Raw genomic sequence first — 12,364 nt, forward strand, 5'->3', positions numbered from 1 at the left:
GACCGAGAAAGACAGCTGATGTTTTGAACTCCAGCTCCAGCTCCACCCCCCCACCCCCTCGTGTAAGGCCCTGGGTTTGGTCCTTAACACCACAAGAATGACTCCCTCCCGAAACAAGTATTTGACAGTTTTGTGTTCAGCACTCCCGGTTTTTCCTGTCTTCACTGGCTGGAGTGGGCAATATGTTCCACACAGAAGGGAGTGTCATTTGGTTTTTTTTTGTTTTTGTTTTTTTGTTTTTGTTTTTTTTGTTCATTTTTCCTTTCCCACTTTAAAAGGATCAGGCTCAACTTCACTACAGAACACAAAACACGATGTCCTACTGGAGACTCTTAAATCTAACCTGTCTGCTTTGGAGGCCAAGTTTCTGAAGGATGCTCAGTGGAAGAAACTCAAAACCCTAAGAGATGAAATTGCTGATAAGGCTGAATGGCCACAGAGCTCTGAGGATATCACGTGGAGTTTCACCTCTCAAACCTTGTTGCTGCTGCTGTGTCTGAAGGAAATCATGACCCGCCTTGTAGCTGAGTTCAATCCTGGCAAACCTAACCCGAGGACTCCAGAAGCTGCCCCTGCCCTCAGTCCGGATACACTCAGCGTCTCCCAACAGAAGACCTTCCAGTCCGTTCTGCAGTTTGTAGTCACCTTGGGTGTCTGCCCCTACCTCATGCCTGGTGTGGGAGTCCCTCTGAGAGACAGGACTGAGTTTGGAGCTGTTGTTCAGGGTATTGTACGTCTGGAGGCTGCCCCGCATGCCACCCGGAGACTGTACATCTGCTGCAGGGTCCTCCTCGACCTGGCTCAGCATGCTTCTCTGGGGAGCTTGATTTTTTGCCGCCATTTTGGGGATATTGCAGCAGGTCTGTGCCAACTAGGATTCTGCCCAACCAAAAGAAAACCACCAGTACCTGTGGAAGAGGTAAATATATGGAGTGGGGGTGGGTGGGTGGAGGGAATATGAATGCTAGAATGTGTATTTGTGTCAGGTTCTGAAAGGCATTTCTTAGTTCTTTAGGAATGAGCTGATTGAAAGATATGGAATTTCTATCTAGTGCCAAAGCACACTCAGAGTTGTAACCTGTAATCTTTTGGGAGAAGGTTATGGAAGCTTCATTCTGTGGGTGCTAGTCTTCTGCACAGTATAGCTGTCATGTATAGTTGACACTAGAGCTGTCATTTCACTATTTCATCTGTCCACATCATTCTGTGGATAGCTATTTCAGGCTATTCCTTGGAATGTCTGTTCTCCCCCTTCTTGTTTGTTTTTGTTTTGTTTTGTCGAGACAGGATTTCTCTGTGTAGCTCTGGCTGTGCTAGAACTTGATCTATAGACCAGGCTGGCATTGAGCTCAGAGATCCGCCTTTCTCTGCTTCCCAAGTGCTGGGATTAAAGGTGTGCACCACTACCACCCAGCCTTTTTCTTTTTTTTAATTTATCCTTTTTTTCTATGAATATGTATAGCATGTCTCTGTGAGTATATACCTACTTGTGTGCAGATGCCCTTGGATCCTTGGAGTTGGAATTATAGGTTATAGTGAGCTACCGGATATGGGTGTTGAAAACTGAACTTAGACTCTCTAAAAGAGCAGCAAGAACTCTTATTTGCTGAGCTATCTCTCAAGCCCTTTTATAAATGAGTATAATAATATAAGCTTTAGAAGATGTTCGCCAGAATAATGATAAAGTGTTTTAAGTTCCTAAACCAGTTCCCACTAGTGCTGATTCAGAAAGCAGTTAAAAGTCGTCTTTTTCCTCAGGAGGTCCAGGGAGATAAAGGGTGAGAGGCTCAGTCACTGGTGTATTGGATGTTGGGGAGGGGGTGTCTGTGCTCATCCCAGGAGAATGCACCAGATCTTGTCCGATAGTTGGAGGCTAAGCAGGGTTGCGCCTGGCTAATACTTGGATGGGAGGTGCTGGGGATGAGCTGTCCCTTGCTGTCATTCAGTCAGTGAGCAGTTGAGTAGCAGTTGGTATTTGGAGCACAGAATTTGTGTGGAGGTTACAGAAGCCTGAGACATTGTCCTAGTTAGCTACAGCTGTCAACTTGATGCAGCCCAGTGTCATTTAAGGATGTCTCAATTCAAGGGTTGCCCAGGTAAGATTGGCCCCTGGTGATGTCTGTGAGGGAGGGATAGTCTTCATTAATAGTTGGTGTGGGAGAGCCCAGCCCACTGTGGGTTGTGCCATCCCTGGGCAGGTGGTTCTGGGCTGTATACAAAAGCTAGCTGAGCAGAGATCAGAGAGCTAGCTAGTAAATACACTCCTCCGTGGTTTCTGTGTTAGTTTTTTGCTCGAGCTCCTGTCCTGCACTCCCTCAGTAATAAGACTGTGACCTGGAAGTGTAAGCTGAATAAGCCCCTTTCTCCTCAACTTGCTTTTGGTCAGTGTTTTGTCACAGTAACTGAAAGCAAACCAGAATAGACATGGTTTTTCTTTTCATATAACTCACACAATAATTGAGGAGCTAAGATTTACAAATGGGACACCACTGTTTCTCCAATTAGTGGGCCGGCCTCAGGAGCTAAGCAGAGAAGCTGCTTTTAAAATATAAATGGGTCAGGAGTCACCAGCGCTGGCTCACTCCTGTGGGGACACCCTTGTTCTTATTCTTTTGTGTTCCTTCAAGTCCTTCTGTTTATTCCTTCTGTTTTCTCTCTCCCACCTTGTGCTGGCCAGTTTTTTTTTTTTGTTTTTTTTTGTTTTTTTTTTCTTTTTTTTTTCGGAGCTGGGGACCGAACCCAGGGCCTTGCGGTTGCTAGGCAAGCGCTCTACCACTGAGCCAAATCCCCAACCCCTGTGCTGGCCAGTTTAATTCCGCTTGATATAGCTAGAGTCACCTGAGAGGGACCCTCAGTTGAGACAATGCCTTCATAGGATCAGGCTGTGGGCAAGCCTGTAGAGCATTTTCTTAACTAGTGATTGATGTGGGGAGGGCCCAGCCCACCGTGGGTGGTGTCATGCCTACACTGGTGGTCCTGCGTCCTGTAAGAAAGCTGGATGGCAAGCCACGAGGAGCAAGCTAGTAAGCAGCTCGTGGCCTCTGCATCGCTGCTGCCTCCAGGTTCCTACCTTGCTTTAGTTCCTGCCCTTACTTCCCTGATGATGCACAGTGATGTGGAAGTGTAAGCAAAGTAAACCCTTTCCTCCCCAATTTACTTCCGGTCATGGTGTTTCATCACAGCATAGTAACCCTAACTAATACACAGCACTTCCAGGTATTTCCCTAAAAGCCACTCTGTGACTAAGTAGTGTCACTAAACTGTTCAGAACTGAGCATCTGCTCTTTACTTCAGGGTCATGTGTATGGGCAGGACCAGCAGTGCCTGTGGCCTGAGGTCAGGGTCTTATGATTGCCTTTGAGGCCCCGCAGTGATTCAAGGATCTTAGAAAAGAGACAAAACATATAGAAAGAACCCAAGTGTGAAGGCTGGCTTAGGAGTTGTCAGGGACATCCCGTGACAGGTAACAATATATTGTGAAGTTACCCTGCATAGCACCCACATCTCAGTGTGCTACCTGGTAATTAATGGGCAGGACCCTGAGTGTGAGCTGTAATTACCTAAGGGATAGTACTGTTGGACATTAAGAGTACCCAAAGTAACTTTCATCCTCTTTGAGAGTCAAGTTCTGAATTCCTGGAAAAAAAAAAAAGGCATGATCAGAGTAAAAGATGAAAAGTCAAAACATGGGGGTAGTAAGAAAGGCTTAGTGGGTAAAGACGTTTACCATACATGCCTGGTGACCTCAGTTTAATCCTCAGAACTCTCATAGAGGTACAAGAGAACCAGTTCCACAATGAAGTAAAAATATCACCACTGCTGCTTGTAAAGACATAGGTGGAGGGGGCTGGAGAGATGGCTCAGAGATTGAGAATACTGACTGCTCTTGCAGAGGTTCTGAGTTCAATTCCCAGCAACCAGACGATGGCTCACAATCATTTATAAGGAGACCTGGTGCCCTCTTCTGGCAGAACATTATACATAAAAGTCAATAAATCTTAAAAAAAAAAAAAAAAAAAAGACAAAGGTGGAGAGAGATCGCTCTCTTTTTTTTTTTAAGATTTATTTATTATGTATACAGTGTTCCACCTGCATGTAGACGTACAGGCCAGAAGAGGGCACCAGATCTCCTTATAGATGGTTGTGAGCCACCATGTGGTTGCTGGGAATTGAACTCATGACCTCTGGAAGAGCAGACAGTGCTCTTAACCTCTGAGCCATCTCTCCAGCCCGAGAGATATCTCTTAAATAAAGATGGAGCTCTACCAGTGCACTCTAGTCAGAGACGCTTACTACCTAGAAAACTGTGGTGCCCACTGTCTCTCCCATGGAAGGGGATACACCTCTGCTCTGTCTCACTCCCACGGAGAGAAGAGGAACAGGCTGAGTGCTGTGTGCTCTCTGGACAGTGAGCAGGTGTATCCCACAGTCATCAGCAAGGAAATCACGGCTCCTGCCCAGAATGGAGGAGCGAGGGATGGAGAGGACCACAAGTGTTGGCATAGCACAGCCTCCTCCACTCAGAAGGAAATAAGAGGAATTCTTCCTCCTCTCCAGTCTCAAGCTATACCGAAACATTACCTTCTGTTCTTTGCCTGCTCTGTAGTCCATGAAAGCCAAATGCACATTTCTTTTAGGTCTTAACAGAAGAGGAAAGAACCCTGTCAAGGCAGGCCTTGAGAGACATCTTGGATCAAGTCTATCAACCATTAGCTGTCCGGGAATTACTTATCCTCCAGGGAGGATCACCCCAGGTACTCAGACCTCGGGACCTGGGGGGTGATTGCTGGGTGTGCTGTCTCTTTTGCCTGGAAACGTAGCTAGCTTTAATTTCCTATAAAATCATCTAGTTGAAACTTGCTGCTGTTACCCCTCCTCTTCTTCTTCCTCTTCCCCCTCCTTTTTCTAGTAGTACTAGTAGTAGTAGTAGTAGTAGTAGTAGTAGTAGTAGTAGTAGTAGTAATATTTTGTAGATAGGGTTTCACTGTGTAGCCCTGATTGGCCTGGAACTCTCACAAAGATGTGTATGCCTTTGCTTGCCAAGTGATAGGAAAAGTAAGGGCTTGTACCAGCACACATAGCTGTATTTACACCTTGTTCTATTTGTATTTATCTTTTTGCCTACATTTTTGTCTCTGTACCACCATGTCTAGTATCTGAGAGTCCAGAAGTGTGTGTTGGATCTCCTGGGGTTAAACTGGTGAAAGAAGGATGTGAACTGTCATGTGGGTGCTAGTGACCTGGGTCCTTTGGAAGAGTGGCCAGTACTCTGAAGTGCAGAGCTATCTCTCCAGACCCTTACAATGCAGGCCAGGCTAGTTTTGAATTTAGACTGCTTCTGTCTCCCAAGTATGGTGTAAGCCACTACACCCTACTCTTCATTTATTAGATCATCAAATGGTATTTATAAAACGAGGTGACATTAACCTTCAGGATAATTTAAGACCTTTTTGTTAATGGGATGATGCATACTTTCCCAAGATTACAATCACTTTTTAAAGGCTTATGGCAATTTAATGTGAACACACACACAGACATGCACAGTCACACACACACACACACACACACACACAGACACACACACACACACACACAGACACACATACACAGAGACAAACACACAGACATACAAACACACACACAGACACACACACATAGACACACACAGACACATACACACACAGACATATACACACAGACACACACACATAGATACACACGTAGACACACACACATACACACAGACACACACACAGAGACACACAGTCACACACACGGACATACACATGCACACACACATATACACACAGACACACACACAGAGTCAAACACACAGACTATACACACACAGAGTAAAACACAGATATACAAACACACACACAGACACACACACATAGACACACACAGACATATACACACAGACACACACACATAGATACACACATAGACACACCCACACATACACACAGACACATACACACAGAGACGCACAGTCACACACACAGACATACACACACACACACACACACACACACACACACATACACATACGTACATAGACACACACAGAGAGTCACGTGTATTTTTTTTTTTTTCAAATCTAGGATTATCCTTGCCCTTTATTTTTCTCTAACTGCATTTTGTTTTGTTTTTGAGGCAGTCTTATATAGCCCAGGCTAGTTTTGCACTTGTGGTTCACCTGCCTTCTAGCTCCTGAGTGCTGGAATTCTAAGTGTACTATGTATGCTCCATAAAAATGTATAAACATACATAATTTGGGTTTTTTTTCATAATTTTAAAAAAAGTGTTGATAGGTGTGAATGTTTTGCCTGCATGTGTACCCTGTCTTTCCTAGTGTCTGCAGAGGTCAGAAAAGGGGCTTGGATGTCCTGGAATTGGGTGTAGATGTTATGAGCCACCATGCTAACATGAACCCACGCCCTCTGCTAACAGCAGCTAATGCCCTTGTGCCATCTGCCTACCTCTTCAGTTCATACATTTGTTTTGAGACAAAGTCTCACTCTATAGTTGAGGCTGGCTACTTACTCTGTGGCACAGGCTGGCCTTAAACTAGTGGCTCTCCTTTTCCTTCAGCCTTCTAAGTGCTAGGAGCTTTGGGTCTTTTCATTTGTGATGCAAGAGATTGAACCCAGGATCTTGTACATGCTAAGTCTACAGTCTCTGGTGGAGGCGGCGGTGGAGGTGGTGTGAACACTTTTAATCTCAGCATTCAAGAGGCAGAGGCAGGCGAATCTCTTGAGTTCCAGGCCAGCCTGGTCTACCAGGGGAGTTTCAGGATAGCCAGGGTTACACAGAGAAACCTGTCTCAAAAGTAAGGAAACAAACAAACAAACCCAAAACAAATAAACAATTAAACAAAGCACAACCCTCGTCTACCACTGAGTTACATCGTCAGCCTCTGTATGACTTTTTAAATTCCATTTATGTTTTGTTGGGAGTGGGGTGTGCATGCCATACCACGCATGGCATGCGGTGTGTGCAGACAGAGGCAGGTCCTACAACAGCTAGCAGGACTCAGCACTCCCTTCTATAACGTGGGTTCTGGGCTCAAACTCAGGATGGTAGGCTTGGTGGCCAGTGCCTTTACTCACTAGCCATCCTTTTGGTCTTGGGTTTTTGTTTCTTTTTTTTTTTTTTTTTTTTTTTTTTTTTTTGTTTGTTTCTTTTTTTTGGAGCTGGGGACCGAACCCAGGGCCTTGCGCTTCCTAGGCAAGCGCTCTACCACTGAACTAAATCCCCAACTCCCAGTTTTTGTTTCTTAACTAAGATTTGGATATTGGACTATATATTTTTTGATAGAAGTATTTGGATACTTTATGCTTTGAATGGAATAATTTGAGCTCAAGAAATTTAAACTAGAGCTGTTACTATTCTCAGCATCTTTGTTTGGAAAACATTCTAATATACATTGTTGGCATTTAGATAGCTTACCTTTTTCTTTTAAGAGAGTTTTGATAACTTATCAGGTTGGTCTGTAGCCTAGACAAGCGTTGAATTTGGGAATCCTTCTGCTGTAACCCTTTCAAGTAGCTAGGATTATAGGCCTGTATCATTAGTCCAACTTAGTTTTTCTCTTAAAAATAGTTATTGGAGAGACTGGGTGTGGTAATATATGCCTTTAATCCCACCATTTAGGTGGCAGAGGCAAGTGTATCTCTTGTGAGTGGGGCTCAGTGGTAGGGTGCTTGCCTAGCACTCACAAGGCCCTGGGTTCACTTACTAGCACTTAGAAGACAGACTGGGGGAACATTGCACATGTACTCCCCCCCTCCGCCCGTGTGTGTGTGTGTGTGTGTGTGTGTGTGTGTGTGTGTGTGTGTGTGTGATTAAACATAGGTGCTTGCACATATTAAATGCATGATATACCACTGAGCTATCTCCCCAGCACAGAAATTAAAAGCAGTGTCTTCCTACCATGTATTTCACTGATGCTCAGTTTATATTTTATTTACCCCCACCCCCACCCCTTTAATCAGTCCTGTACAGATGTGAAGACGAAGCTAAGGTGTCCGGCCCCAGCATGGCTCCGCCGTCTCTGTGGGCAGCTGCTCTCTGAAAGGTTGATGAGACCCAATGGCGTTCAGGCAGTAGTCCGGGGCATTTTGGAAGGAGCAGGTGGTAAGAAATAACATGTTTCTGTTACTTTGGTATCTGTTTCCCTTTGATTTAGAGTCAGAGGTAAGTTGCTGACCTTTGCATTTTATTTTCCCTGAATGCTAGTCCTCTTTACCTAGCATCTATGAGGCATGGAGCTCAACCCAGTAGAGCATGCTCAAAAGCATGCAGATCGGAGGCTGCTATAAGGATACAATGTTTCCAAGTCAGGTGTGTTGGCAAGTGCTAGGACCTCAGCACGCAGGACTTTGAAGAGTGAGAGGTTAAACTGGTCTACATTCTGCTTAGTGAGACCCAGTCTCAAACAGAAACAAAACAAAACAATTAAAAGAACCAGGAGAGATGGCTTAGTGGTTAAAGGCACTGGCTGTTCTTGTTCAGGGTTTGGTTCCCAACACCCTCATGGTGGTTCGCAACCATCTGTAACTCCAGTTCCAGAGGATCTTTTGGCTAAAAGGCTTATCAGTGCATATGCATCATGCAAGCTAAACAATTATACAAATGATAGAAAATGAATAAATCTTTGAAAACTGAACTTCAATCCATATTTCCTTCTGCCTAAACTTAAAAAAAAAAATTGCTTCTTAGCACTACTAGCAATGACTTCTCATGTAACCCTAGCTGGAACGCTTTATTTGGACTTGGCTGGCCTTAGATTTGTGGCACGGCTCAGCACATCGGCTTTTTCTCTTTAGAGGCTGCTTCCCAAATGCTGAGGTTGCAGGCATGCGGCACCACACCTAGCTCAGGAGAGGGTATGGGGAGACTTTGATAAACAACATTTTATATATGGATGAAATTATAATAGAGTAAATAAAATATGAAAAACATTGTTTCCCGTAGAGAAAAAGAAACATTTCTTATCCCAAATTTTAAGGCAGATGCATTCCATAGCACTTTCTCTGAGGACTGTTCTGAGCATTTGATGTTTCTTTCCATGTAACAGCGGGGGCGGCTGGTGGGAGTGATGCCGAGGCCACAGCTGCTGACTGGAAGAAGTGTGACTTGATTGCAAAGATTCTGGCCTCTTGTCCCCAGCAGTCCCTTTCCCCAGAGAGCTACTACAAGGACATCTGCCCGCAGGTAAGTCACCTTGTTCCTGTTGGTCCATCAAGTGTTATCTGCTAATTCACATAGAGGGTAGCAAGTAAACTGAAGGGAGAGCGCTGTGGTGTTTCTCTTCGCTGTTTAGGATGACTCTTTCCTATTGTTTGAGACAGGATATCGGTAGTCTAGACTGGCTTAGAACTTGATAGACAGCTCATGTTGGGAGTGATCCTCCTGCTATAGCTTCCCTAGTGCTGGGGTTACAGGTGGGAGGCACTGTGCCCACTGGGGCCCAACACCAGCACCACCACTTCCTCCTCCATGCACACGCATGCACACACCCACGCCATCCTGTGTCCTGGAGTTACAGGTATTTGCTGGTCAGTTGTCAACTTGACACAAACTAGAGTCACCTGAGAAGAAGAAACCCCAACTGAGGAATTGCCTCTATCAACTGGTATATGTGTGAATCTGTGGGCTATTTCCTTGATTAATGATTACTGTGGAAGGCCCAGCTCACTGTGGGCAGTGCCACCCCGGGCAGGTGGTCATCAGCTATATAAGAGGCAAGCTTTCGGTTCCCAGCTCCGAAAAAAAAGAGGCAAGCTGACAGGCCATGCGGAGCAAGGCAGTCAGTAGAACTCCTTCCTCCTTGATTTCTGCTTCAGTTCCTGCCTTGGCTTCCCTTGATGCTGGACTATATGACCTGTGAGCTGTAAAACCCTTTCCTTCCACAAGGGCTCGATCAGCTTACCACCAGAGCAGAAAACCGAATTAGAACAAGGCATTTGTGAGCTGCCTGGTGTGGGCGCTAGGAGCTCAAGCTCTGGTCCTCTGCAAGAGCACTAAGTGCTCTCAGCTGCTGGGCTATTTCCAGGACCCAACCCTGGGTCCTTCCTAATAAGTAAATAAAAACCTGTGGACGAGTAAGACCTCATTCTTAGGTTTAAGAGTGGCTCACCAGGTGGGCATAGTGGCTCACACTTCAATTCCCAGAGTTGAGGATATCAAGACGAGAAGATCTCTTGAGTTTTTAGACTGCACCACTGTGGGGGAATAACCTCACCAAAGTTTCTTCTGGTTATCTCTTTTCCCATGTTTTTAGTTTTTAACCTAAAGTGAGCTAAGTCTTAAATGAATTAGATTAACTTGGTAACAGTTTAAAAGGAAAAGAAGAACTAGACTGGAGGGTTCACTCAAGGCTTAAGGTGATTGCTACTCTTTGAGAGGACTCAAGTTTGGTTGCCAGCACCCATATCAGGCAGTTCCAGAGGATCTGACATTCTCTACCCTCCCCACAAGGGCACTCCCACATATGTACATGTACACACACACACACACACACACACACACAAAATAAATCTTGGCCATGGATGCGGGCACGTACTTAGAATCCCAGCACGTGAGTGAGTGGAAGAGACAGATGGTCTCTGAGTTGAGGCGGTGCGCACACACACACACACACACACACACACACACACACATCTCTGATCCTGCTGTGCACAGCACGTTGCAGGCCACTGAGACCCTGTCTCAAACTACCACCTACCTAAGTCCTCCAAAGCAAAAAACAAAACTGCAAATTGCCACCATTACTGCCACCACCAGTCTCTTTAGCTTGTATCCTTTGATGTCTGGTTGTTAAATTAAAGCAGTTCTGTCATCTCAGTATTCAGTAGTCTCTCAGTGACTTTATAATTTTTGGCTTCAATAAATGTTTTTTGGGGCTGGAGAGATGGTTTTGCGATTAAGAACACTGGTTGCTCTTCTATAGGCTTCACGTTTAATTTCCTACACCCACATAGGGACTTGCTGTCTGGAAGTCCAGTCCCAGAGAATCCAACACTCCTTCCTTGCGTCTGTGGCAAGGCATGCGTGTGGTGTACAGACATGTACATGTACAAGGCGTGCATGTAAAAATACCTGTACACACTTTATGGTTTATTTCTGTTTGTTGTTTTGTTTTTTTGGTTGTGAGCCTAGCCTTTAACGGCTGAGCCATCTCTCCAGCCCTGTTTTGTTTTTTTGAGACAGGATTTCTCTGTGTAGCTCTGGCTGTCCTGGAACTCGTTCTGTAGACCAAACTGGCTTCAAAGACTTGTAGAGATCCTCCTGCCTCTACCTTCTGAGTGCTAGGATTAAAGGGATGTGGAACCACTGCTTGGCTCTCAAACACATTTTAAAAAAATTAAAAATTGTAAATAGTTCCCCATCTCATTTATATTTACTGTTACTTTTTATTGCAGATTCTGGACTTATTCCATCTTCAAGATAAACTGACAGCACGGCAGTTTCAGAGAGTGGCTACTACCACCTTCACGACTATGTTGAGGGAACGCCCAGAACTGGCCCCAAAGTATTTGCTTCAGCCCATGTTAGCGCCTCTGCATCGATGCTCGACCACAGCAGGTAAGTGGGGCTGCAGTGTCTACAGCCCAGACTTAAAGGCTTACATCTGGGGTCTTTCAGTTTCCCTCTCCCTCCCAGCTCTTCACTTGGGAACTACTTTGTAAAGTTTCAAGAAGAGAGCATGAACCCCTCAGGCACCCTGCACCAGTCACCACCTGTTCCATTTTGGTCACATGTGCTTCATTTCCCTCAGCATACATGAATGCAGTTTTTTCTGGAACACTGAGTTAGTTGTAGACGTGATGACACATCACTCCTAAATCCTTCAGCATAAATCTTCAAAGAAAGATGTCAGTTTCTGTTTCTTAAAAAAAACTTTAAAAACAACCATCCAAATTTCAGAAAGAGCCAGCCAGATAGCTCGGTGGGAAAGGTGCTTGCTGCCAGGCCTGGGGACTCGAGTTCAGTCCCCAGGACGCAGCTGGTAGAAGGAGAGAAGGAACCTCTGCAGGTTGTCCTCTGACTTCCTCACCTGGGTTGTGGCAGGCAGGAGAGCGCATGCACAGGGATGCACATACACATAAGCCGACGAAGTTTGAACAGTCAGAGAAAGCATGGTCACCTCCCAACTGACTATTGAGCACACTTGGAAATTCTCACATAGATACAAACTGTCAGGGCTTGGTGCACATGTTTGTTCCTTCCAGGACCAGACTACTGGGGGTCTGTTTGGGAGGTTTTCTTCCTGCATTATATTTACCACGTTGCTTACATGCTTTGCACGTGCATCTGTTGGTATCGAAAGGGACTAAATAAGATATGACCAATTCCT

At 45.1% G+C, this 12,364-nt stretch overlaps 1 protein-coding gene across 4 annotated transcripts in view; it reads left to right on the forward strand.

Annotated features, from left to right (window-relative positions):
- The window catches only part of Tango6 (transport and golgi organization 6 homolog), a 187,440-nt gene that overhangs the window by 6,802 nt on the left and 168,274 nt on the right, over positions 1 to 12,364 (forward strand). For all 4 annotated transcript variants that reach the window (NM_001427103.1, XM_087594591.1, XM_087594592.1 and 1 more), the window contains exons 2-6: positions 279 to 919; positions 4,638 to 4,754; positions 7,998 to 8,139; positions 9,083 to 9,219; positions 11,430 to 11,592. In NM_001427103.1, the coding sequence (NP_001414032.1) occupies positions 279 to 919; positions 4,638 to 4,754; positions 7,998 to 8,139; positions 9,083 to 9,219; positions 11,430 to 11,592 (1,200 nt within the window). The remainder of the gene's footprint in view (positions 1 to 278; positions 920 to 4,637; positions 4,755 to 7,997; positions 8,140 to 9,082; positions 9,220 to 11,429; positions 11,593 to 12,364) is intronic.

Source organism: Rattus norvegicus, chromosome 19, assembly GCF_021556685.1.
Source record: "Rattus norvegicus strain SHRSP/BbbUtx chromosome 19, alternate assembly SHRSP_T2T, whole genome shotgun sequence".
Lineage (NCBI taxonomy): Eukaryota > Metazoa > Chordata > Mammalia > Rodentia > Muridae > Rattus > Rattus norvegicus.